At 40.7% G+C, this 24,014-nt stretch overlaps 1 protein-coding gene across 1 annotated transcript in view; it reads left to right on the forward strand.

The window, feature by feature from the left end:
* Positions 1–24,014, forward strand: part of SACM1L (SAC1 like phosphatidylinositide phosphatase) — a 180,997-nt gene that overhangs the window by 38,728 nt on the left and 118,255 nt on the right. Inside the window, exons 7-11 of the mRNA XM_053467324.1 lie at positions 3,353–3,386; positions 7,392–7,493; positions 9,069–9,154; positions 15,707–15,793; positions 17,196–17,264. Of these exons, the coding sequence (XP_053323299.1) occupies positions 3,353–3,386; positions 7,392–7,493; positions 9,069–9,154; positions 15,707–15,793; positions 17,196–17,264 (378 nt within the window). The remainder of the gene's footprint in view (positions 1–3,352; positions 3,387–7,391; positions 7,494–9,068; positions 9,155–15,706; positions 15,794–17,195; positions 17,265–24,014) is intronic.

The following is a 24,014-nucleotide window of genomic DNA, read 5'->3' on the forward strand; positions in this document are numbered from 1 at the left end:
GCAAGATGGGGGTCAGATGTGCATAACTGGGGGCAGTTTGGTAAATAAAAAAATTTAAACAAGGCTTTTTTCTCAGTTTTTATTAAATATGAAAAATAGTTAACATATGAATTAATATTTACTAATAACTTTGTATTAAAACCTAGTTTGAGAAGCACTGTGTTTGGGTTCTTGTAGCTTTTATTATTATGTCAGTAAAATAAGAAGGTGAATAGAGAGAGGCCATTGCAATAAAGAGATGAAAGTGTAAATTGTACGTTTTTTATTGCAATTTTTCTTCAATTTAAAATAATGTATTTTTTATCCGATTAATCGATTAATCGACAAAATAATCGGCCAACTAATCGATTATTAAAATAATCGTTAGTTGCAGCCCTAATTGGCTTAGAGGTAGAGAACAGAGAGTTGTTATAAATGGTAAATTTTCAAGCTGGTCAAAAGTGGTAAGTGGTGTCCCTCAGGGTTCTGTTCTGGGACCAATTTTATTCAACATATTTATAAATGACCTGGCAGTAGGCATTGAAAGTCATATTTCTGTGTTTGCAGATGACACAAAACTAGGTAAAGTTATACAGGGCGAGCAGGATATTACTGTGCTGCAGAGGGATCTAAATAGACTGGGGGACTGGGCACTCAAATGGCAGATGAAATTCAATGTAGATAAATGTAAAGTTATGCACTTCGGGGTAGCGAATGCACAAGCAACCTACACCCTAAACGGTAGTGAATTAGGGGTAATGACAAATGAGAAGGATTTGGGAATTGTTATAGACAACAAACTAGGCAACAATGTGCAGTGTCAGTCTGCGGTTGCTAAGGCCAGTAAGGTATTGTCGTGTATAAAAAGGGGCATCAAGTCGCGGAATAAAGATATAATTTTGCCTCTGTATAAATCAATGGTAAGGCCGCACCTTGAGTATGCTGTGCAATTTTGGGCACCTTTTCTAAAGAAGGATATCATAGCACTAGAAAGGGTGCAGAGGCGGGCTACAAAATTAATAAAAGGAATGGAGCACTATAGTTATGAAGAAAGGTTAACTAATTTAAATCTGTTTAGTTTAGAAAAACGTCGCCTCAGAGGGGATATGATAACGTTATATAAATATATTCTGGGGCAATACAAACCATTGTGTGGAAATCTGTTCATAAACAGGACTATGCATAGGACACGTGGTCATGCATTTAGACTGGAAGAAAGGAGATTTAGACTAAAGCAGAGGAAAGGGTTTTTTACAGTAAGGACAATAAGGATGTGGAATTCTCTGCCTGCAGAGGTAGTTTTATCAGAGTCTGTACAGACGTTTAAACTGCAACTGGATGGATACCTGGAAAAACATAATGTTCGGGGATATAATCTTTAATTATGGGGAAACAGCTTATTGATCCAAGGAGAAATCTGACTGCCATTTTGGGGTCAAGAAGGAATTTTTTTCCCTGGTTAGTGCAAAATTGGAAAGAGCGAAGCCGGGGTTTTTTGCCTTCTTTTGGATCAACAGCAACAAATTAACAGATATAGGAAAGGCTGAACTTGATGGGCGCATGTCTTTTTTCAGCCTATGTAACTATGTAAAATCAGTTTCGACAGTTACATCTCCTATGTTTTGACTACAGAGAGCTTAACAAAATCACGGTAAATAATAGATACTCTGCCACTGGTACCTGAACTATTCGATTGATTGAAAACTGCTACCATATTCACAAAGATAGATCTCTGTAGCATTTAGCATGGCTTCGCAAGGGTGATAAATTGAAAACTGCATTCCGCAGACGCTGTAGTGGCATTCGGACTTTGTAGCGCCTCGCTACTTTTCAACATTTCCTTTGGTCTGACATTTCCATGGATTTCATTGTGGATGTGCCTCCATCACAGAAACACTATCTTGGGCGTAGTGGATCGATTCACTAAAATGGCCCGTTTTATTCCCACTATTGGATTACCTTCACCGGTTACCACTACAACTCTGTTCCTGTCTGCTATTTTTCGCTTACATGGTTTACCTCACGCCATTATTTCTAATTGAGTACAGTTTAAATCTAATTTTTGGACGTTGTTTTGCTGCAACCACCACATTTTACCTGCCTGATCTACGGCATTTCATCCTTAGTAACTTGGTTCTTGTGGCACCTGGAGGTTGCTCATTAGGGGGAGGTCCTGTCAGACGCTTACTAGAAATCCAGGACTTCCTCCTCCTCTTTGCCGCAGGAAGGGCATGCCGACACGATCAGTGTGGTTTCCTTGCACAGCTTCCATGTGGATACGCGGAAGCCAGCATCTTATGAATATTTATAAGGCTAACTGTGTCATCAATACTGACAGGGTACAGCACGATGATGTCGTCATGGGGGCGGGGGTCGATTGCCCTATAAAGTCCTCAAATCAACTTTGCTTGATTCTCAGTTGTACTGTGCTCCTTTGAGACTTAAGCATTTCAGTGTCCTTTCTGATTATTTATTCTGACCTGGTTCCCTGTCCCTTGGCTTGGACTACGTTAATCCTGACCTCTGGTTTCCTGGCCCTTGGCTTGGACTACATTTATGCTGACCTCTGGTTCCCTGACCCTCGGCTTGGACCTCTCTATCCGCACTGGTGCTCTTGACTACCCACTTAATGTTCTGTTCCTATCCGGCCCTCTCTTGTGTGTACTGTTGATAGCAAGTATTTTACTCCTTGTGCTTTGGGTTCCGAGCCAAGATCTGTAACTATAAACTTAACAGCCTGTTTTAAAAGTGTGAGGTTACACTTATGTCAAGGCCCATCTATAATACACCACTAGACAGAGGTGGCCTAAATCAGCAGACAGTGAGGCATAGGAACTGATATTTATTTTTATTACGAGTGTGCAAACTGTCCTATCGGACTGGAATCTAACCATCAAGTCTAGTAGAGTGCTTATCATTCTTATGCCGAACTTGAGCCCCTTAAGAATGATATTGTCCAAAAACTTGTCATGTCTCTGTCATGATTCTACTCGCTCAACTTGGATAGCCATGGTCATCTCTTCAATGTATTGCTTTTTCATATGGAAGCTGTATTGTTACCTCCCTATAAAATGTATATTTTGTAAAACAAGTTTTACTTTAACTAATTTTTCCCCATTGCTTGCTGCCATGAGTATGCACGGTGTACTCTGTAATAAGGGCTATCCTAAAGGAATAGGCTGTGCATCAACTTTTGCAGCCCTTCCTACATGGAGTGGAAAACACATATATAACAATAAAATATTTAGCGCATTTGTAATCTTTATTTTAATATGCATTAAATACAAGCTGAAGTTAAAAATCTAAATATGTATTTTCTTGTATAATTGTACACTAGAGAATGTTAATTAGAAAAACATTTTTTGTTTTGCAGATTCAGAAATTTGCAATCCCAGTAATTCATGGATGTATCCTTTTGATTTTGTGCTTATTTAAAGAGGAATAAAATGCTAAAAACTGTCAATTTATGTTTTACATTTTGTGTCTACGTATAGCTGTGCTCTTTCTTTTTATTTATATTGAAAGCAAAAGATACTATATCTCGGAACAAAAGATCTCTGGCAGAATAGACATATGTAATTTGTAAACATGCACTGAAATGAAAATTGGGGACCGAAACCGAAATTTCAGGATTCACTTGGCCGAAACCAAAAATGACCCCAACCTTAAAAAAAAAAATAAACATAAAATAGCCACACTTTTATTAAAAGTAACACACCAAAATTAGACAAAATCAACATTAATATATATATGATTAACAGCAATCACACTCCTATCATGCCAAGGCATACCTAGATTCCAGCATGTACTGGCTGACTTGGCATGATAGGAGTGTGATTGCTGTTAATCACATATATATTAGTAGTGTTATTGTTTTTTCTGTCCAATTTTGGTATGTTACTTACTTTTAATAAAAGTGTGGTTAACACACCGAAATTGCAGGGTCCCAGCTGTACGAGCAACTTCTCTAGCCCCGCCCCCAGCGGAAGAAGGAAGGGGCCAGAGTCAGGTGATGTGCATTCTGTGCAGGTCTGTCTTAACCAACCAACAAAAATGAAACTTGGCAAAAGGGAGTAATATTTTAACTGGGAGGGATAATCATGTAGATCCAGAGAATAAGTAGCTAAAATGACTACTGCCCTTGGTATAAATATGTTCTAATCTGTAAACGGTTACAGTGCCCTCCACTAATATTGGCACCCTTGTAAAATGTGAACAAAGAAGGCTGTGAAAAATTGTCTATTGTTTTCATCTTTTCTCCAAAAATACTCTGTTCTCGTGGATATCAAACAATTGCAAACACTGCACAGGTTAATGAAAAGAAAATAAATGCATATGTGGCACCCTCTTATTCAACACTTTGTGCTACCCCCCTTTGCCAAGATAACCATTCTGAGTCTTCTCCTATAATGCCTAATGAGATTGGAAAATACATGGAAGGGATCTGAGACCATTCTTCATGAGATTTATTTATTAAGTGCCAGCCGATTCTGTAGTGCTGTTACAATTAGTGGGATAATTTAAAGTCACACACAATACGAAACTGGTACAAAGAGAGAAGAGGTCACAATCTATTCAGGGGAAGAGGGAGAAGTTAAATGAAAGGAGAGGACTGATTGGATGGGAATAAATTGAAATTATCTTCTGAGGTTGTTGATTGTTCAGATGGCCTAATTAGGATGATGGCCTGATTAGGATGATGGGTGGGAGTGTTAGGAAAGCTTGTATTTTTCTAGAAAAAAGGTGGGTTTCCAGAGAGCTTTTGAAAGTTGCATACAATGGAGACAAAACAGGGAAGGAATTCAACAGAGGGGTGACAGAGAAAGATTAACATAGCTACAGTGTTGAGGATGGATTGGAGCGCTGGAAGCCTGGAGAAGGGGAGACCAGTTAGTAGAGCGTTGCAATGGTGCGGATGGGATATCACAAGGGATTAATATTTTTGTTGTTTTTTGTGTGAAGAATGGGCAAATTCAGGAGATTTTGTTCAGGTGAAGGTGGCAGGCTTTAGTGAGGAGCTGGATGTGAGGGATGAAGGAGAGAGTCAACTGTGACACCAAGGCAGTGGACATGGTCTGTCAGATAATGGAGTTGTCAACAGTAAGAAATATGTCGGGAATTATGGACAGAGTGGATGGTGGGATTACCATAAACTCAGTCTTGGAGATGTTGAGCTTTAGGTAGTGGGATGCCATCCATGATGCAATTGTCGGCGAGTCAGCAGGGAGGGTGAAAGGTCAGTAGAGGAAATATAGATTAGGATGTTGTCTGCATATAGGTGGTACTGGAAGCCAAAGGAAGATACCTGTTGTCCAAAGGAAGAATCTCTCCATATCTTTTGAATTTCAAGGTCAACACTGGTGGACTCCTCTTCAATTCACCCCACAGGTTTTCTATGATGTTCAAGTCAGAGTACTTAGATTTTTAGGTCATTTTAAGCTTTCTGGCAAAGGCATCCAGGTGTCCATTAATTATCTGTTGATATTTGATAGGATACATGGTATTATGGACTCTCACAAACTGTCCAGGTCCTCTGGTGGAAAAACAGCCCGAAAACATTACATAGCCACCACCATATTTAACTGTGGGCATGATGTACTTTTCCATATGGCTCTGTGTGTGCCAAACCTGCCTCTGGTGTTTATTGCCAAAAAGCTCTATTGTGTGACCATGGTACCTTATCCCATTTGAAGTTCCCGCAGTGTCTGGCAAACTGAAGACGGTTGAGTTTTTTTCTTTTTGAAACGCTTCAAAACATCTTGCAGTGAGGTAGGTGACGTTTGATTGTAGTCTTGGAGACTTTGATCCAGTGGTGGATAAGTTAAGCTAAACCATGTTAAAAATAAATGATTTTTGAATTTGTAAGGTCAAAATCTAATAAAGCTAACATTTACTTTAGTTGCCAAAATATATACAAAGCGGGGCAGGAAATATTGCTTTTCTAGATATCAATTAGATAATTAAGGCATTTTTGTGAACTCATCTACAAACTGTAATATTTAGGTTGTGGAGATAAATGCTTTTTTGTTAGCGACAAAAATAACTGCAGCACGATAGAACAGCCAGCTAAGAAATTGATTAAATTAGAAAAATATTGCTATAGTTAAGCATTGAAATATGTAAACGAATGCACATAAAATATTAATGTTACCTACTGGCGACTGAGAGACCAAGCCTGGAAATTGTGGAGTCCTAAACGCAGCAGACAAGATCATGGAAATTCGAGTAGGATAGCAAGTTTTGTTTAGGAAGAGTCCTCCTCTCCAGAATTTTGGTGAGGATCCAGAGAAGAGGGATTTTTACAAATAAAGTTGAGTTTTAAATCTTTGAATTATCAACAGCCCTCCCTTAAGAGGTGCCGAGTTGATGTGGTATTATGCATTAGAGGACTGCATTGGGAGGCGGGTCTTGCGGGCGGTCTTGCTGGGGCTGCGGGCGGGAGTGGGCGGTCAGGCACTGTACCTGCGGGTCCCGGTAATCCCGCGCAGTCCCGCAAGGCTGCTTTCTCACTGCTCCATTACAGTGTCTCCTATCTCCTAACAAAACGGAGTCACGTGATGTGACGTCACTTCCTGTGACCCCGCCTTGTTCCTGGGCAGAGCAAGAAAAGAGATGCTGTGAGGGAACAACTCGAGGGCAGCCTTGCGGGACTGCGCGGGAAATCAGGTAAGGAGGCGGGCGTGATTGTCCACAAATGTGGTGGGAGCGGAACACCCACATGGCGGGAGCGGGATTAAAAAAGCAGTCCTGCGCTGGGCTCTACTATGCATTGTTTCTTGGCAAGTTACCTTACCAGTTAAACAGTATATTATATAGTCCTTGTAGGAGAAATTTTCCAGGGATCTCTTTAGCAGAATGAGATGCCAGCTTTACTGAATAAATAAAGATCTGCTAATTATTTATGATTTATATTAAGGATTGTATAACCAAATTAAAGTATATCTGTAACCTTGGACAAGAGCGACATATGTCAAGGAGGGAAGGATTTTTCAAATGTGTAGAAAAGCTAGGACAAGGGGATCTTGTCTAACATTAGAGACTGGGTTTGAGATTGGGTTTATTTCTAGCATAAACAGCTATAAGACTATCCTGAACATAAGACTGAGTCCAAAGACCATGTAATATTTGAGGTCACACTGCTTGGAAAAAAATAGGTAGGCTAGAATGATCAAAAGGCTTTTATCTGTCATCAAATTATATGATCCTTTAATTGTAAAATGAAATATGTAAAATGTTTAATCGTGGTTGTCATATTTGCTTTGAAGATGAACATGTAGTCATATAATAAAATATCTAGTTTGTAAAGATTTAATTTATTGGACTTATCATTAGCATAAAGTAGATATTTCAGTGCTTTAGCAAACATGTTTTATATTACTAAATTGTCATATAATCCTTATCTGTGTTGCCAGTTATTGCAATTCACTCATGTTCTATTAACGGAAAGTACTTTGATTGGGCCCTAATATCGAGAAGGAGTTGCTTTCGAGCAGGTGTAAGGTATTATGTAAGAGGTACAGTTTAGCAGACACACATTAAATTGTTTTATTTTATACCAAGTAGATTGTATGAAGAGTGACACTGGTGCAAGATTATGTAATACTATTTTAATACAAAATTACAAGAAAAAAGAAAAAAAAATATACGTAAAAGTAGTTGAAGACCCTGCCTGTAAGCCTAGCGTCTAGCCGAATGGAGATTTTATAAAAAGTCCTTATAAAAAAAATGGTCTTACGAAGGCCATGCTCATTAGCATACGTTCTAAAACAAGTTATGGGTTATTAAAACAAAAGGAAGGGCAAAAGAGACAAAGGAGTATTCTAATGAGCTGAGATGGATGATAAATAATTTTGAACAAAGGTTCTAATAATGTTTCTTGAATTGTTTTGAATTTTGGATTCCTGTTGAGATAATACATAAAACTTTCAGCCACAACCTTTTGGACAGATTGCCAACAAATTCAGCACAAAGGTCTGGTATATGCCCCCCAAAGATATTTGTGGTTAAACTTCATTAAAAAAAGAAATCCAGTTAACTTGTGGTCAAGTTGACATCATAGATAGACGTGTTTCAGCTGATCTGCGCTAATATAGGGGGCTGTAAGGTAGCTTTGCATTGGTCACTTGGCTGCCTTTGAAGGAGAAAGCTGGAGACTTACCAGCAAACCAGCAAAAGGATGGCATTGGAGCAATCTAAGTAGTCTCAAGAATAGTCGGCACATTTCTTTACCCTGTGTCAGGTGAAAAAGTAATCAAAGCAAGATAGTGGTGAGCCACTTACTGCGGAATAAGATGGCAGTGACTGGCCTTCTTCGCTACTCAATGAAAGTTGAATGAATTACCCATTTCAGACCCAGAAATAGATTTGTTCATTCAGTTACACCTTAAGAAGTATTTTGAGAACTACCAGAAGGTTCACCTGCAGTGATGTTGTGTGCTGTCAATGTCGTAATAAGGGGGGTTGATTCAACAGGGAGCCCTTATCAAAAGAGCCATGAGTTATAAGCTTGTACAACTACAACTCAAAACAGTTCCCCTGATAGCCCTCGTTGTAATCACCATGTCATTGATATATGTGATCATGTGGTATGTCATTAGCAAAAGCACATAGGGGAGCCAATTTAGTGTCAAAGAATTTTATCTTGCATATACATGTATTTGATGTATTTATTTACACTCAATTGTATGGTAAACACATTGTGGATCTCTCATGGTTAGCACTGTAAAAAGCAAGGATATGGGGGTATACATGTTGCCCTATATCTTCATCCCGCTGGTACAAGCCTAGTCTACATGGAACAATGCATCCTCACCCCCCCCCTCTCCTCACCCATTCAGCAATGCATTACTCAGGGCCAGCTCAGTCCCTCTCGCTGGAGAAACTTACCAGTGTTCCATAATGGATAGTGAAGTTAAAAACCAGTTAAGTGAATACACCCATTTATTGTTCCACATGTGACCCATATCTAAATTCAATTGTTTGAAAATATTTTCTTGCTTCAGTTTATGCATTTATTTTTATATGTATATAATTGAGTTTCCTTTTGTTTTGTGTTTTTTTTTTGTTTTTTTTTTGTCATTCGGTTTTAGGTATTGATTCAGAAGGCCATGCAGCAAACTTTGTTGAGACTGAACAAATTATTCATTGTAGTGGAAATAAAGCTGCTTTTGTTCAGGTATACCAGTCCTTCATGTATTCTTTAAGGATAATATGAAAAAAAGATGGTCATTGGGTTTGCTATTTCTGTGATTATATGTTTTCAAGAACTGGAGAAATATGAGATGAAGTTATAGTCTAATTTAATGAAGACTATGGTATGACCAATGAACATGCAGGAGGGCATGCACCATGCTATTCCTTTTTTTATGAAGTTTAAGTCATTTTGGCTATTATGTTCATTATTATTCAATTACCAATTAATCAAACATCGCATATACCTTTATACATTTTGCAAAATATAGAGTACACAAACGTTTTTTCTTTTTATTACTTCTGTGATGTGTTTGGGCATTCAACAGTAGTAGAATTATATTTCTAATGCTGCAGTAGTTACCACAGTGATATATTGAATAACATTGATGAAACCATCACATTTTAATGAGGTCATTAAAATAATATTGAAAATACTTGGTAAGTAACATACATTCTATATTTATGTATCAGTGGCAAGTTCTCGATGCACTGAAGCAGTCAAAATTTCCTCAAAACATTTGTGTGCAAACAGTAAATGTAAAGGTTGCTTATATTGAGTATTGGTCTTGTAAGTAGTTCTGTTATTGTTACAATTGTAGTAGTGTGTGTCCACTTTCTTAGGTACACCTTGCTAGTACTGGGTTGGACTCCCTTTTGCCTTCAGAACTGCCTTCATTCTTGGTGGCATACTTTCTACAAGGTGCTGGACATGATAGCATCACGCAGTTGCTGCGGTTTTGTCGGCTGCATATCCATGATGTGAATCTCCTGTTCACTACATCCCAAAGGTGCTCTATTGGAGTTAGATCTGGTGACTGTGTAGGCCATTAGAGTACAGTGAACTCATTGTCATGTTCAAGAAAGCAGTTTGAGATGATGTGAGCTTTGTGACATGGTGCATTATCCTGCTGGAAGTAGCCATCAGAAGATGGGTACACAGTGGTCATAAAGGGATGGACATGGTCAGCAACAATACTCAGGAAGGCTGTTTAAATGATGCTCAGTTGGTACTAAGGGGCACAAAGTGTGCCAAGAAAATGTCCCATTACACCACCACCACCAGCCTGAAGTGTTAATACAAGGCAGGATGGATCTATGCTTTCATGTTGTGTATGCAAAAGACTGACCCTGCCATGTGAATGTCGCAGCTGGAATAGAGACTCATCAGACCAGGCAACGTTCGTCCAGTCTTCCGTTGTGCAATTTTGGTGAGCCTTCGCGAATTGTAGCCTCACCTTCCTGTTCTTTGCTGACAGGAGTGGCACCCAGTGTGGTTTTCTGCTGCTGTAGCGCATCTGCTTCAAGGTTCGACGTGTTGTCCATTCAGAGATGGTATTCTGCATACCTTGGTAGTAACGAGTGGTTATTTGAGTTACTGTTGCCTTTCTGTCATCTCGAACCAGTCTGCCCATTCTACTCTGACATCAACAAGGCATTTTCGTCCACACAACTGCCTCTCACTGGATATTTTTTCTTTTTCGGACTATTCTCTTTAAACCCTAGAGCTGGTTGTGTGTGAAAATCCCGGTAGATGAGCAGTTTCTGAAATACTCAGACCAGCCTGTCTGGCACAACTATGCCGTGTTCAAAGTCACTTAAATCCCCTTTCTACCCCATTCTGATGCTCGGTTTGAACTTCAGCAAGTTGTCTTGACCATCTCTACATGCCTAAATGCATTGTGTTTCTGCCATGTGATTGGCTGATTAGCTATTTGTGTTAACAAGCAATTGATGCAATGGTACCTAATAAAGTGGACAGTGAGTATGTGTTTTATATTTATATATATATATATATATATATATATATATATATATATATATATATATATATTTCTGATCAGTCATAACATTGACCACTGACAGGTGAAGAAAATAACACTTGATAATCTTTTCAACATGGTACCTGTCATTGGGTGGGATGTATTATACATTCCCTCCTCAAAGTTGATGTGTTAGAAGCAGGAAAAATGACAAGGGCTAAATTGTTGCTGATGCCCGTGGGGAGCTAAGGCTCGCCCATGTGGTCAAATCCAATAGCTCAAAAAAAGTGACCTTCCCATCGCCTGCCCACGGCACCAGCTGCACCTTGTCAATGTGGGTTCTCTTTCCACAGTACAGTAAACGGTACACAGCAAACTTCCAAAAAGTGATAGTGTGCTCAGTGCAAATCAACACAGAACCTGATTGTATAAATGCATCCCAGCCTTAACCCCTTTAATCCCCTATGGACGTACCCCGACGTCCAAAAAGCGCCTCTTAAGAAACCCCTATGGATGTACCGGTACGTCCAGCCCTTCTTGCAGCGTCAGGGACACATCCCTGCCACTGCACGGGAGATCAGGCTGTCGTTTGACAGTCTGGACTCCCCACTGACAGCAAAAGCCGGCAATCGCATGAAAGCCGGAAAGCTGTTACATTTTAAACTGCACAATCGGGCATTTCCTTCGGGGTTGCGTCACTGCTGACGTAACCCAGAAGTTCATCGGAGGACAGGATATCCCCTGCAGGGGATATCCTGTCCTCCGATGAGGCACAGGCGCTGTGATCTCTATGCACGTCTGTGAGGACCAGCACTCCTTACACGTACAGGGTGCTGGTAAATACCTGCATCGTCCTCCCCCGAAAAAAATGGTATCTGAATGCTGCAAAGCCACCGATCGCAGCTAAAACAAAGCTTAGGAAGCGATCAGCAATTGTTTCCTAAGCATAATCGGTGTTGCTGACTTGCCTATATCGACATGCCACCTAAGACAGTGATTGGTGACAGTGAAGAGTGCCTTAATACCCCTGATATGATAATCTAGGTTGTCTGCTTTACAGAAATATATACTTTTGTGGGTATTTTTGGTTGCAATCCCATCATACCTAATGTAAAAATTAGGGCTGCAACTAACGATTATTTTCATATTTTTTCGATTAATCGGATAAAAAATAAATGTACATTTTTCATTTATTTAAAATAACTGCATGTTAAAAACAAACGGCAGGATAAAAAAAACTTTGATAAAAATGCATTTTTTGTTTTTTATTTCCCAACCTGCCCCCCCCAGATATGCACTACCTCCCAGATGTCACATACCCCCATATATGCCACACTGCCTTTCACAAATGCCACACTGCCCCCCAGATATGCCACAGTGCCCTCCCCACATATGCCTTATATACCTTGATATGCCCCGTGCCCCCTGATATGCCTTATACTCCAGTATGCCTTATACCCCCAGATATGTCACTCCATCCTCCCCAGATATGCCTTATACCCCCCAGATATCCCATAGTGCCCTCATAGATTCACAGACTCTTTCGCAGCACACTGACACAATAAATTTATAAATACCGTATTTGCTCGATTATAAGATGACCCTGATTATAAGACGACCCCCCAAAATCTAAATATTAATTTAGGAAAAAAACAAAAAGCCTGAATAGAAGACGACCCTATAGGAAAAAAGTTTTACTAGTAAATATTAATTCATGTAAACATTTTTTTCATATTTAATAAAAGCTATGATTGAGAAAAATACATATTTTTTTATTTCCTTTTATTTGCCAACCTGCCAGTTATGCACATCTGCCCCCAAGGTTGCCACTCTGCCCCCAGAAATGCCTTAATACCCCTTTATTTGCCACTCTTCCCCATGATATGCCTTTTAACCCCCTATATGCCAGAGTGGCATATAGGGGGTTAAAAGGCATTTCTGGAGGTATATAAATGCTAACAGCAATCAAACTCCTATCAAGCCAAGGCAGCCAGTACATGCTGGAACCTGGGGATGATAGGAGTTTGAGTACAGCCTCCCTATGCCATGCTACTACCCCCCCTTACACATCCATGCTATCACACACACACTCATTCACAAACATTTAAATACTCATTCATTCCATTAATCACACATACACACACACACGCTCAAACCCCCCACCCCCTTACCTGAACTGCAGATCTCCCACTCACAGACTTCTGCAGAGGCCAGGCTGTGCGAGCAACTTCTCTGGCCCCGCCCCCAGAGGAAGGAGGGGGAGGCAGAATTATGTGACGCTCTGCTAGCTTCCTGCTGCTAATAGAAGAGACGCTGCTCGGGACCAAAGCACCGGTAAGCAGCCTGGCCCCAGAAGACATTTTTTTGAGGTCTAATTAGAAGACGACCTCGATTATAAGACGAGGGGTATTTTTCAGAGCATTTGCTCTGAAAAAAACCTTGTCTTATTATCGAGCAAATACGGTAAATACAGGATTAATCTTCACTGCCCCCCAGGATTTAGATTCCCCTTAGTTTGCCCCCCCCTTTACCTCTAACTGCACCTTAAGTTAACGTTATTAAATTAAATTAACCCTCAGTCCTCAGCATTAAGTTAATCCTAAAGACCCCATTAACCATAACTGCCCCTAAATTAACCCTAAAGACCCCATTAACCATAACTGCATCTAAATTAACCCTAAACACCCCATCAACCATAACTGCCCCTAAATTAACCCTAAACACTAATCGATAATGAAATTTGTGGCAACGATTTTCATTATCGATTATCAATTTTATCGATTAGTTGTTGCAGCTCTAGTAAAAATTGTATGTTCCCTATAAGTGCTGGGAAAGTATGGAAATTTTATATAAAGTAGGTATTTCTGAAATCAAGACACCTGAATTGATAGACTTGGAGGGGATTTTCCGTCACTTTACCTAAGTTTGTGAGGATTCAGAGGGAAAATATATATATTTTTTCTAATTTTTGCTACTTTTTACTAAATATGTCACCCTAAATTGTCAGCTAATTATCTAACTATGGTATCAAAAGAAAGCTCTATCTCTCCTTGAAAAAACAATATATGGTTTACATGGGTACACTATTCGCAGGAAAGAGAATAATCTCTGAACTGACATTGAGGTACCAAATACCTTTGGGACTGAAGGGTTAATGATGTTATCACTAGATACTAATATATAGTCCTTTTCCCATTTCTCCTTTTCTAGTATTTTTTAATATACTTATTGTTTCTTTTAAATAGGACATATTTAAAAGACCATACATAAGGTTGCAAAATACCGTATTTTCTCGATTATACGACCCCCCCCCCAAAATTTGAATATTATTTTGGGGAAAAAAGCCTGAATATAAGACTACACTATAGGATTTACTAGTAAATATTCACATATAAACTTTTTTTTCATATTTAATAATAAACTATGATTGAAAAAAAATGCATTTCCTTTTAGTTTCCTACCTGTCACACAGTAATGCGCATCTGCCCCACGGCTTGCTACTCTGCCCCCCAGATATGCCTTATACCCCCATATGCCACTGTGTCCCCCTCATATGCCTTATACCCCTATATGCCACTCTGCCCCGTTATATGCCTTACCCCCCCCATCTTACCGAAACATCCCTTGACTTGCCCCCAATGCTCCAGACTCCCTGGTGTCAAGTGGGGGCAGCCAGTAGTCTGATTATAAGACTATCTCGAATATAAGAAGAACCTCGTCTTATAATATACAGTAAGATCTAAATATTGTGACAAATTTGAGAAAAGAGAATTCACACCTAAAACTATTGGTCTCCCAGGGGTTTTTTTTTGTGTATTTTCGGAAGAAAATAAATTACAGGCCATATAGGATTAATTATATTAATATATTTATATTCATTATCTGACAGAAACGTCCATGTTTTTCCATTTTCCAAATACCTTTTTAATACAATACTGTACTCTTTAGTGCGATCAGTTTTTAATTTCTGGTATACTTCTGAGTCGATAATCTATTTGGATTATATTGCACTATTGTTTTTGTTTCTGTCTTTGATTTTAAAATATTCTTACAAGATTGATTAAGCCTGGGATGCATTTATACAATCAGGTTCTTGTGTTGTACTTTATCACTTTTCGGAAGTTGCTGTAGCTCAAATTGCTGAGAGAGGTCTGATAGAAAGGTGTCGGTGTATTGCAGTTTGTTGTGTATGGGGCTGCATAGCTGTAGACCAGTCAGGGTGCCCATGCTGACCCCCTGTCCACTGCCGAAAGCACCTACAGTGGGCACGTGAGCATGAGAACTGGACCATGGAGCAATGGAAGAAAGTGGCCTGGTCTGATGAATCACGTTTTCTTTCACATCACGTAGATGGCTGGGTGTGTCTGTTTGTGTTTCTTACCTGGAGAACACATGGCACCATGATGCATTCATGGAGGCTTCCCCTCACAACTTACAAGACTTAAAGGATCTGCTGCTGATGTCTTGGTGATACCACAGCCATGACTCAACGGGTCAGGGCTGTTTTGGCGGCAAAGGGGGAGACCTACACAGTATCAAGCAGGTGGTCATAATTTTATTGCTGATCGGTGTGTGTGTCTCTCTATACATATGTGTGTATATATATATATATATATATACACACACACACACACACACAGTTAATTTATACAGACATATCATAATCTGCAAGAAGAGCTAAGGTTGCAGCGGGTTGTGGAGAAAAAAAAAAACTATTGAACATACTTCCTCAAGCATTGCTTTTTTCCAGTTTGTTATTTCTTCTCCTTTTTCAGACACGGGGATCAATTCCATTTTTCTGGTCACAGAGACCGAACCTGAAATACAAACCAAAACCACAAATCAGCAAAGCTGTTAACCATGTATGTATTGCACAGGCTATTTGTAAAATGTGTGGGAGATTTTTGTTTCCTCCTCTTTTATATTTTTCACATTATGGGTGGCACTTGTTAGGCTGTCCAGCAGGGCTTTATGAGTTGGCATTTGGATGTTCTTCATCCGTTATTTGGTTGCAGGTGACTAAGCATGATTATCAAATTTTACCCCTTCTTAGCTGTGCCTAAACTGCATTACATATTATATGTGGTGTTAAATAACCAAATGGATTCCAAAAAATTGCTTAGCCCAAGCTTACATGTCTGTTATCACTATGTACTCCCTCAGAACCCTCAGTCTGTTGGGATTAGACCTTAACAAATTCTCAAACAAGTTAGTGTTAAATTCCACCTCTAAAATGCATATCTTCCATGCATTTTAGCGGTTTCAAGAAGCAGGGACAGAACTAGAAACCACAGGTCCCTGGTGTGAAAATTGCCCAGGGTCCCCCCAACAGCTGATCTGTGCCATCATTGCCCCCATACAACTTGTCTGTGCCCCTTGCCCCTTCCAAATTATGGAACACATGTAAACACACACAAATTACACACACTCATGCTCACTAACACACATATACACACACTCCATTTCACCCCACTTACACATACATACATACAATTACACATATATGCTTATACACAAACACCTACACATACACCTACAGATAACTACACAACCATGCTCACCCAGACACACAATTACACAACCATTCTTACATTTATACATGCATACATACAAACAAGCTCCCACCCTCGCTTACCTCTCGCTGCTCATACAGTTTCACTGCGGGGTAACATGATAACGTGATGTGTTCCTGTCTCCCTGTGCCGGTTCAAAATAGTTTAGAAAGGGCGCTTCTGACCTGACAGGTGCTAATGATCATCAATTTAATATGTAAGCGAAAACAGCGAAACAGAAACAGCTTTGTTGGAGGAATAAAACAGAGGAACAGCCAAACTCACTAGCAAGGTGAGGTTGTTGAAGGCCGTTTAATGTCAAAAGTCATACCTCATGGCAAGCACAGCAACAAAGCACAATATAGTTATACTGCATCAGTGAAGTCTCTCTCAGGCAGAATTTTCAAGGAAGTCTGTTTCTTCTAAGCTCTTTTGAAGAAGCACAAAAGAAACGGGCAATGTTGAGGACTGTAGCCGCAGTGGCCAGATAAGGAATCTAAGTGCAGCAGATGGAAGACACATCATGCTTACTTCCCTTTCCAATCGGAAGATGTCCAGAAGTGCAGGAAACAGTGGGGCACTGGTACACAGTTTTAGAGAGAGATTTAACTTGGCTATTATGTTTGGTTTTGTTGAGGGAAATCTGTTAAAAAAGAAGTGCCTCCTCCGTTTTTAAATGTTCACGTCTTTTTCAATTCTTTTTTTTCTTTAGATGGATGGCTTCCAGAGACATTTTGACTCGCAAATAATTAGTTATGGAAAACAAATAGTTGTTAACCTGGTAAGTCTTGTTTATTTTAATTTTAAATGTGTTTAAATTACATATGAATTTGAGAATATTTTCTTATGGTTTTTATAGTCGTAACTTTAATTTAGATGTGTTTGTGTAAATGACTGCAGATAAGTGCATGCAAATACCCAACATTTGCAGTTTTATCAGGGAACTCTCATGATATTTATGGTTGTTCAGCTTATATTAATTGAATAACCAAGACTCAGATCACTTTATAAAGGATTATACATATTATAAGGTTCCAAAAAAGATAGGCACTAAGCTGGATAAAACAGTGCAGACAAAAATGTTTCTTAAGCAGAGTATTGGCAAAGCAATCTGTACAGTTTTGACAAAATCCAATCTGTACTGCTTTACAGGGAATTCAGGAAAGTGAAAGCTTGGCAACGTGGCATAAGACTTAAAACTCTATATCATGGATTGTCAAAGAGGTTTAATAAGGTTTTTGATATTAATAAAGGGAAGAGCACCTCATAATTTAAGTAGAAATTTAGTGATGGTATAATGGAAATATTTCAGTTTTTCTGACACTAGTGCTTACACAAATTCCAAACCCTATAGTAGGGGTTTCACTTCCAGTCTTTCACTCAAATGTCACATTATTTAACCCATTAAGGCAGGGCTTGACAAATCCCAGTTGCCTGGTTACCATGGCGATTAGAAACCACCAGGGTTTTGCAGGGCTGCCATTATGAATTCTGTACCCTGTGCTTTTCTCCGGCGGTGTGGTGTAGTGGGTGCCGTGAGGCTTCCAGCTGGGTCATGTAAAATGCACATTACATGAACCCGCTGGGTGTGTATGTGTATACTGTAATGTCAGTGCGTATAGGTATAGTGCTGGAGTCAGTCTATGATTGTGTGTAGCAGTATAGTGCTGGAGTCAGTATGTCTACTGTATCGTAGTGCCAGATTCAGTGTGTATGTGTAATAGTGTTAGTGTAATTTTATATATGTATAGTGTTCGCCAGTGTGTGCGTGTGTATAAGAGTGTGGTGCTAGCATGTAGAGTGTATGAGCGTGTTTGTCAGCATATAGCGTTACAGTGTGTGTATGAGTGTTGGTATGTGTGCACATGAGAGCAGAATGTTAGCATGTGTTACTGTAAGCTGTTAGTGTTTGTGAGCATACAATGTTGGTGTATGGCAAGGCATGACAAACCTTAGCCACCAGGAAATGAAAAACATGATTAGTGATGAAAAAAAATGCTGGCTAGTATTTTGCAGTATTTTACTCTTGAGGATGCAAACGTTTTTGATTTTTGCTATGTCTTTGTTTAATTGTAATGTACCACTCATTTATTGTACCCACATAAACTATATTAAAAAAAAATCATGACAACTATCGCATCGGTGTTGCTGACATGCCTCGATATTGATGCATTCAGCAACATAACCCCCCTACCCCAGTCGCCTTGTGATTGCTCCGATTGCTCTGTGATTAGTAAAATAAAATAAATAAAAGTGTTGGTAACACGTAAAAATAATTCCCCACTGTGACCAACAAAAGTCCAAATATATATATATATATATATATATATATATATATATATATATACAGTATCTCACAAAAGTGAATACACCCCTCACATTTTTGTAAATATTTTGTTATATATTTTAATAGTTGCATAGTACATAAGGTTGAAAAAAGACCTAAGTCCATCAGGTTCAACCCTTCTACCTAACCTTCCTACTCTTGATCCAAAAGACGGCAAAAGAACCCTAATTAAGCTACTTCGAATTCTGCCATCAGGGGAAAAATTGCTTCTTGAGTCCAAAAGGCAATCGGATTTCTCCTTGGATCAAGAAGCTCTAAAATATTAATTCTATTTATATCCCTTTCTAAGAAAATATTGAGACCCATTTTGATGGTATCTAATGTATTGGATAACACCACCTCCGTAGGCAGTGAATTACATACCTTTATTGTCCTTACTGTAAAGAATCCCTTCCTTTGTCGTCTATGAAATCTCCACTCTTCCAGTCTCGGAGGGTGACCTTTTGCTCTTTGTACATTTCTGTTAATGAGCAAGTCACTGAAGAGCTCTTTATTTTGGTCCTGCATATATTTATATAATGTTATCATATCCCCTCTAAGATGACATTTTTCCAGTGCATATCATTTTAACTTTTTTAGTCTCTCTTCATAACTAATATCTGCCAATTCCCTTATTAATTTTGTAGCCCTCCTTTGCACTTTTTCTAGTTCCATAATGTCCTTTTTATGGACTGGTGCCCAGAATTGTACCGCATACTCTAGGTGAGGTCTTACCATTGACCTGTAAAGAGGCAAGATGATCTCCTCCTCCTGTGAATCAATACCTCTTTTTTATGCATGCCAAAACCTTATTGGCCCTTGCAGCTGCTTGTCAAGTCTATTGTCTACCATTATTACTAAATCCTTGATTGGTAGTTTTCCCCAAGGATATTCCATTTATAGTATAGTTTGCATTTTTATTATTTTTACCATAATGTATAACTTTGCATTTATCTATGTTGAACCTCATCTGCCACTTGTACGACCAGTCCCCAACTATGTCTAAATCCTCCTGCAAAGAAGAAACACCCAGATTAGTCTGAATTACCCTGCCTAATTTTGTGGCATCAGCAAAAACTGCGACATGGCTCTCAATGCAGCCTGGGAGTTTATTTATAAATAAATTAAAAAGAAGAGGACCCAGGACAGACCCCTGAGGCACTCCATGTAATACCTGCGTACAGTCTGAGAAACATCCATTCACAACAACTTTATGCATTCTATCTTTTAGCCAATTTCCAATCCAAATACAGACATTTGTCCCTAAGCCTGTTTCTGTTAATTTAGCCTTTTATGTGGGACTGTATTAAATGCCTTAGCAAAGTCCAGATAAATCACATCTACAGACAACACTGAAGAAATGATACTCTGCTACAATGTAAAGTAGTGAGTGTACAGCCTGTATAACAGTGTAAATTTGCCGTTCCCTTAAAAATAACTCGACACACAGCCATTAATGTCTAAACCTTGGCAACAAAAGTGAGTACACCCCTAAGTGGAAATGTCCAAATTGGGCCCAAAGTGTCAATATTTTGTATGACCACCATTATTTTCCAGCACTGCCTTAACCCTCTTGGGCATGGAGTGCACCAGAGTTTCACAGGTTGCTACTGAAGTCCTCTTCCACTCCTCCATGACGACATCACGGAGCTGGTGGATGTTATAGACCTTGCGCTCCCCCACCTTCCGCTTGAGGATGCCCCACAGATGCTCAATAGGGTTTAGGTCTGGAGACATGGTTGGCCAGTCCATCACCTTTACCCTCAGCTTCTTTAGCAAGGCAGTGGTTGTCTTGGAGGTGTGTTTGGAGTCGTTATCATGTTGAAATACTGCCCTGTGGCCCAGTCTCCGAAGGGAGCATTGGCTCCCTGGCTGGTCTGCGGCTACGCAGCCCCATACGCAATAAACTGTGATGCACTGTGTGTTCTGACACTTTTCTATCAAAACCAGCATTAACCTTTTTAGCAATTTGAGCTATAGTAGTGTATCTGTTGGATTTGATAACACGGGCCAGCCTTTGACCCCTATGTGCATGAATGAGTCTTTGCCGCCCATGACTCTGTAGCGGCTTCACCACTTTTCATTCTTTGGACCACTTTTTATAGGTACCGACTACCGCAGACAGGGAACACCCTACAAGAGCAATATTTTTCCCAACATACAGTGGCAGTACGATGGGTACTGTTCTTTTCTCGGGACAAGATGATCTAAAGACAAAAAAAAACAATTAAGTGCCCCGGAACCCCTCCTCCTTACCCATAAAAACCGGGGCCGAACCGGAGGTAGACAGTTCTTTTCTTGTCCCTTGCAGGGACGGACAGGTGTTTCGTCGGTCCGGACAGGAGTTCGGCATCTCGGCAGCTGGTGAGGCGCACGGGTTGCTGCCTGGGGGTCTTCGTTGCCTCCGATTGCTCCCCGGGTGGTGAGCAGAGAGAGGCTTCCCTCCTTAGCGGTCCACGTTACGGAGGATGTAATGGCTTCTTCCTTTTCTGAGCAAGGAAGTGGGAGCATGCGCAGTTTAGGTGGAACGCACGCCCGGGTGTCGTTGCGTTCCACTGAAGATCCGATCGCGCTACTGAGCATGCGCGAATCGGATCTTCCGGAGGGCGGCAATTTTAAAATTGCATTTAAGCGCTTTGCCTGTCTGACTGCTGGAGCTTTCGTCAGTACAGTGCAGCCGTGTCACCAGCCCCCCCACACGGTTCAGAGGAGGTTAGGGTAAGATATTTTCTTTATCTTGACTCTTTCCTATCCTCTTCCCTCCTAAAAATAATATTAAAAAAAAAAATTTCTTTTTAATATACATTTTTTAATTTTTCATCAGATGTCTAGTCCGTTACCATCAGAGAATCCGGATAAGGATAAAAGACCTGCTTCCACTCCCAAAAAGGCCACTTCCAAAGCTAAGCATTTGTCATGTGCTGAATGTGCTACTCCACTGCCTGATGGCTGCAGGAAAAAGGTGTGCAATGCCTGCTCTGCTGAACAGGTTGCTGCTGAGAAGCGCAAAGACCTTCAATCCTTCCTCGGGTGGTTCCAGGAAAATTTGGCGCAAACTTTTGAAGCATTTCAATTTTCGGCAGCTCAATCTCAGGAGAGAGTCAAGTTGGATTCCACGCACAAGCGCAAGAGATCCAGGTCTTCCTCTCATTCAGACTTTTCCTCGGGTGAGGTCTCCCGGTCCTCTAGTTCTTCTAGTGATAGTTCGGAGGAAGAGATGGTTTTCCCCTCCCAGGATCTCCGTAAGTTCACCAAGGAGGTGACTCGTATGCTCCTAGTAGGTGATGTGGGGAAGGTTAAAGGTTTTCCTGTACTCCCTAAAGTGGATGACCTTATCGCCAGGGAATGGAAGCACCCTGAAAAAAGAGCCTTCATTTCTAAACGCTTTAAGCAGTTGCTCAGGCTTCAGGGGGAATATTCTTGGGAAGATCCCCCCAAAGTGGACATACAGGTGGCCCAGCTCTCCAAAAAGACTACTCTCCCCATCGGTGAAGTGTCCGGGCTCAAAGACCCTATGGACAGGAGAGCAGAGACTTCTTGCAGGCGGGTGTTCCAGGTGGCAGGAGCTCAATACAAGGTGGCGGTGTCTAGTGCTGCAGTGGCTAGGGCCCAGCACATGTGGCTTCAACTTTTGCAAGATCGTCTTGCGGATGATGCTGATTCGGAGATTAATAAACTGTTGAAGAATTTAAAGCTTTCCAACGATTTTCTTGTGGATTCAGCTCAGGAGTCCCTTAAGCTATCAGCCAAGAACATGGCCTTGTCGTCTGTGTCACGCAGAGCCCTTTGGTTACGGTCCTGGACGGCGGATTCAGCTTCTAAATCTGCGCTTTGTGACTTACCTTTAGAGAGTAAGAAGTTGTTTGGTGCTCCGTTGGAGGATCTTATTAAGCAGATTTCGTATACTAAAAGAGCTTTGCCTCAGGATTGAAGGCCAAGGTGGAACCGCAGATATCCTTATAGGAACCTGAGACCCGTCTTCCAATCCTCCAGATCTCATAATTTTCGTGGGCCATTTGGAGATAAAAAATTCCAAGATCGGCCGAAAAAGCAGGATAAAAGAAAGTTCTGACTGCAAGGTGGGAGGACGCCTACGACACTTCAGCCTATCCTGGGAACAGACCACACAAAATCCGTGGGTTCGTCAGATTATTTCGGAGGGTTACAGAATAGAGTTCTTTCGGCCTCCGGTCCGCCAGTTCCTGATTTCGTCCTACCCTTTAGAAAGGAAAAATTGGTCTCTCTTTTCCGAAAGCATGAAGCTTCTGGGAAAAGCGGTGATAGAGAAGGTTCCCGTTCACCAAAGATTTCAAGGAGTGTATTCCCGGTTGTTTCTGGTACCAAAACCGGATGGCTCCTTGCGTCCGGTTCTGGTCCTGAAGTCAGTAAACCGCTGTATCCCCTACCAGCATTTCCGGATGGAGAGTATCACCTCAGTCACTCAGGTGCTAAAGGAGGGAGATTTAATGGTCACCTTAGACCTAAAAGACGCTTATCTTCATGTACCGATTGCCGAAGCGTCCAGGAAGTTTCTGAGGTTTGCTTTGCGCCTCAATCACAGGGTGCATCATTTCCAGTTCAAGGCCCTTCCATTCGATCTGGCATCAGCCCCAAGAGTTTTTACAAAGATCCTTTGTCCTTTGACAGCTCATCTCAGAGAACAAGATATCTCGATAATTCCTTACCTGGACGATTGGCTGATCATGGCGGCCTCCCGGGAGAAACTTTTGTCAGACCTTTCCGCTACTATGAAGTTCGTGGAACTCCACGGATGGTTAATCAACAAGAAAAAATCTTGCCTCATTCCCGCTTCCAGGACTCTTTTTCTGGGGTTTTTGGTGGACTCAATGTCCCTTTGCGTTTATCTTCCGCGTTCCAAGCGCCTCAAGATAAAACAAGAGATCTCGTCGCTGCAAAGAAATCCAATTTGCTCTGTCAGGAAGGCTATGAGCGTTCTGGGTCTTCTCACCTCTGCCATCCCGGCGGTTCCTTGGGCAAGGTGTCAACTTCGTCCCTTGCAATGGCAGATCCTCTCGAACTGGTCCAGGCAAGAAGAAGATCTGGAAACGTCCTTCACTATAAGTGGCCAGGTTCTGTCCCAGTTGAATTGGTGGAAGCAGTCGTCCCATCTCGCCAGAGGACTCTCTTTCCGTCCCAGAAGTTGGATTATTATCACCACGGATGCCTCCGGCCGAGGATGGGGAG

The sequence above is a fragment of the Spea bombifrons genome, chromosome 5, assembly GCF_027358695.1.
Source record: "Spea bombifrons isolate aSpeBom1 chromosome 5, aSpeBom1.2.pri, whole genome shotgun sequence".
Taxonomy (NCBI): domain Eukaryota; kingdom Metazoa; phylum Chordata; class Amphibia; order Anura; family Pelobatidae; genus Spea; species Spea bombifrons.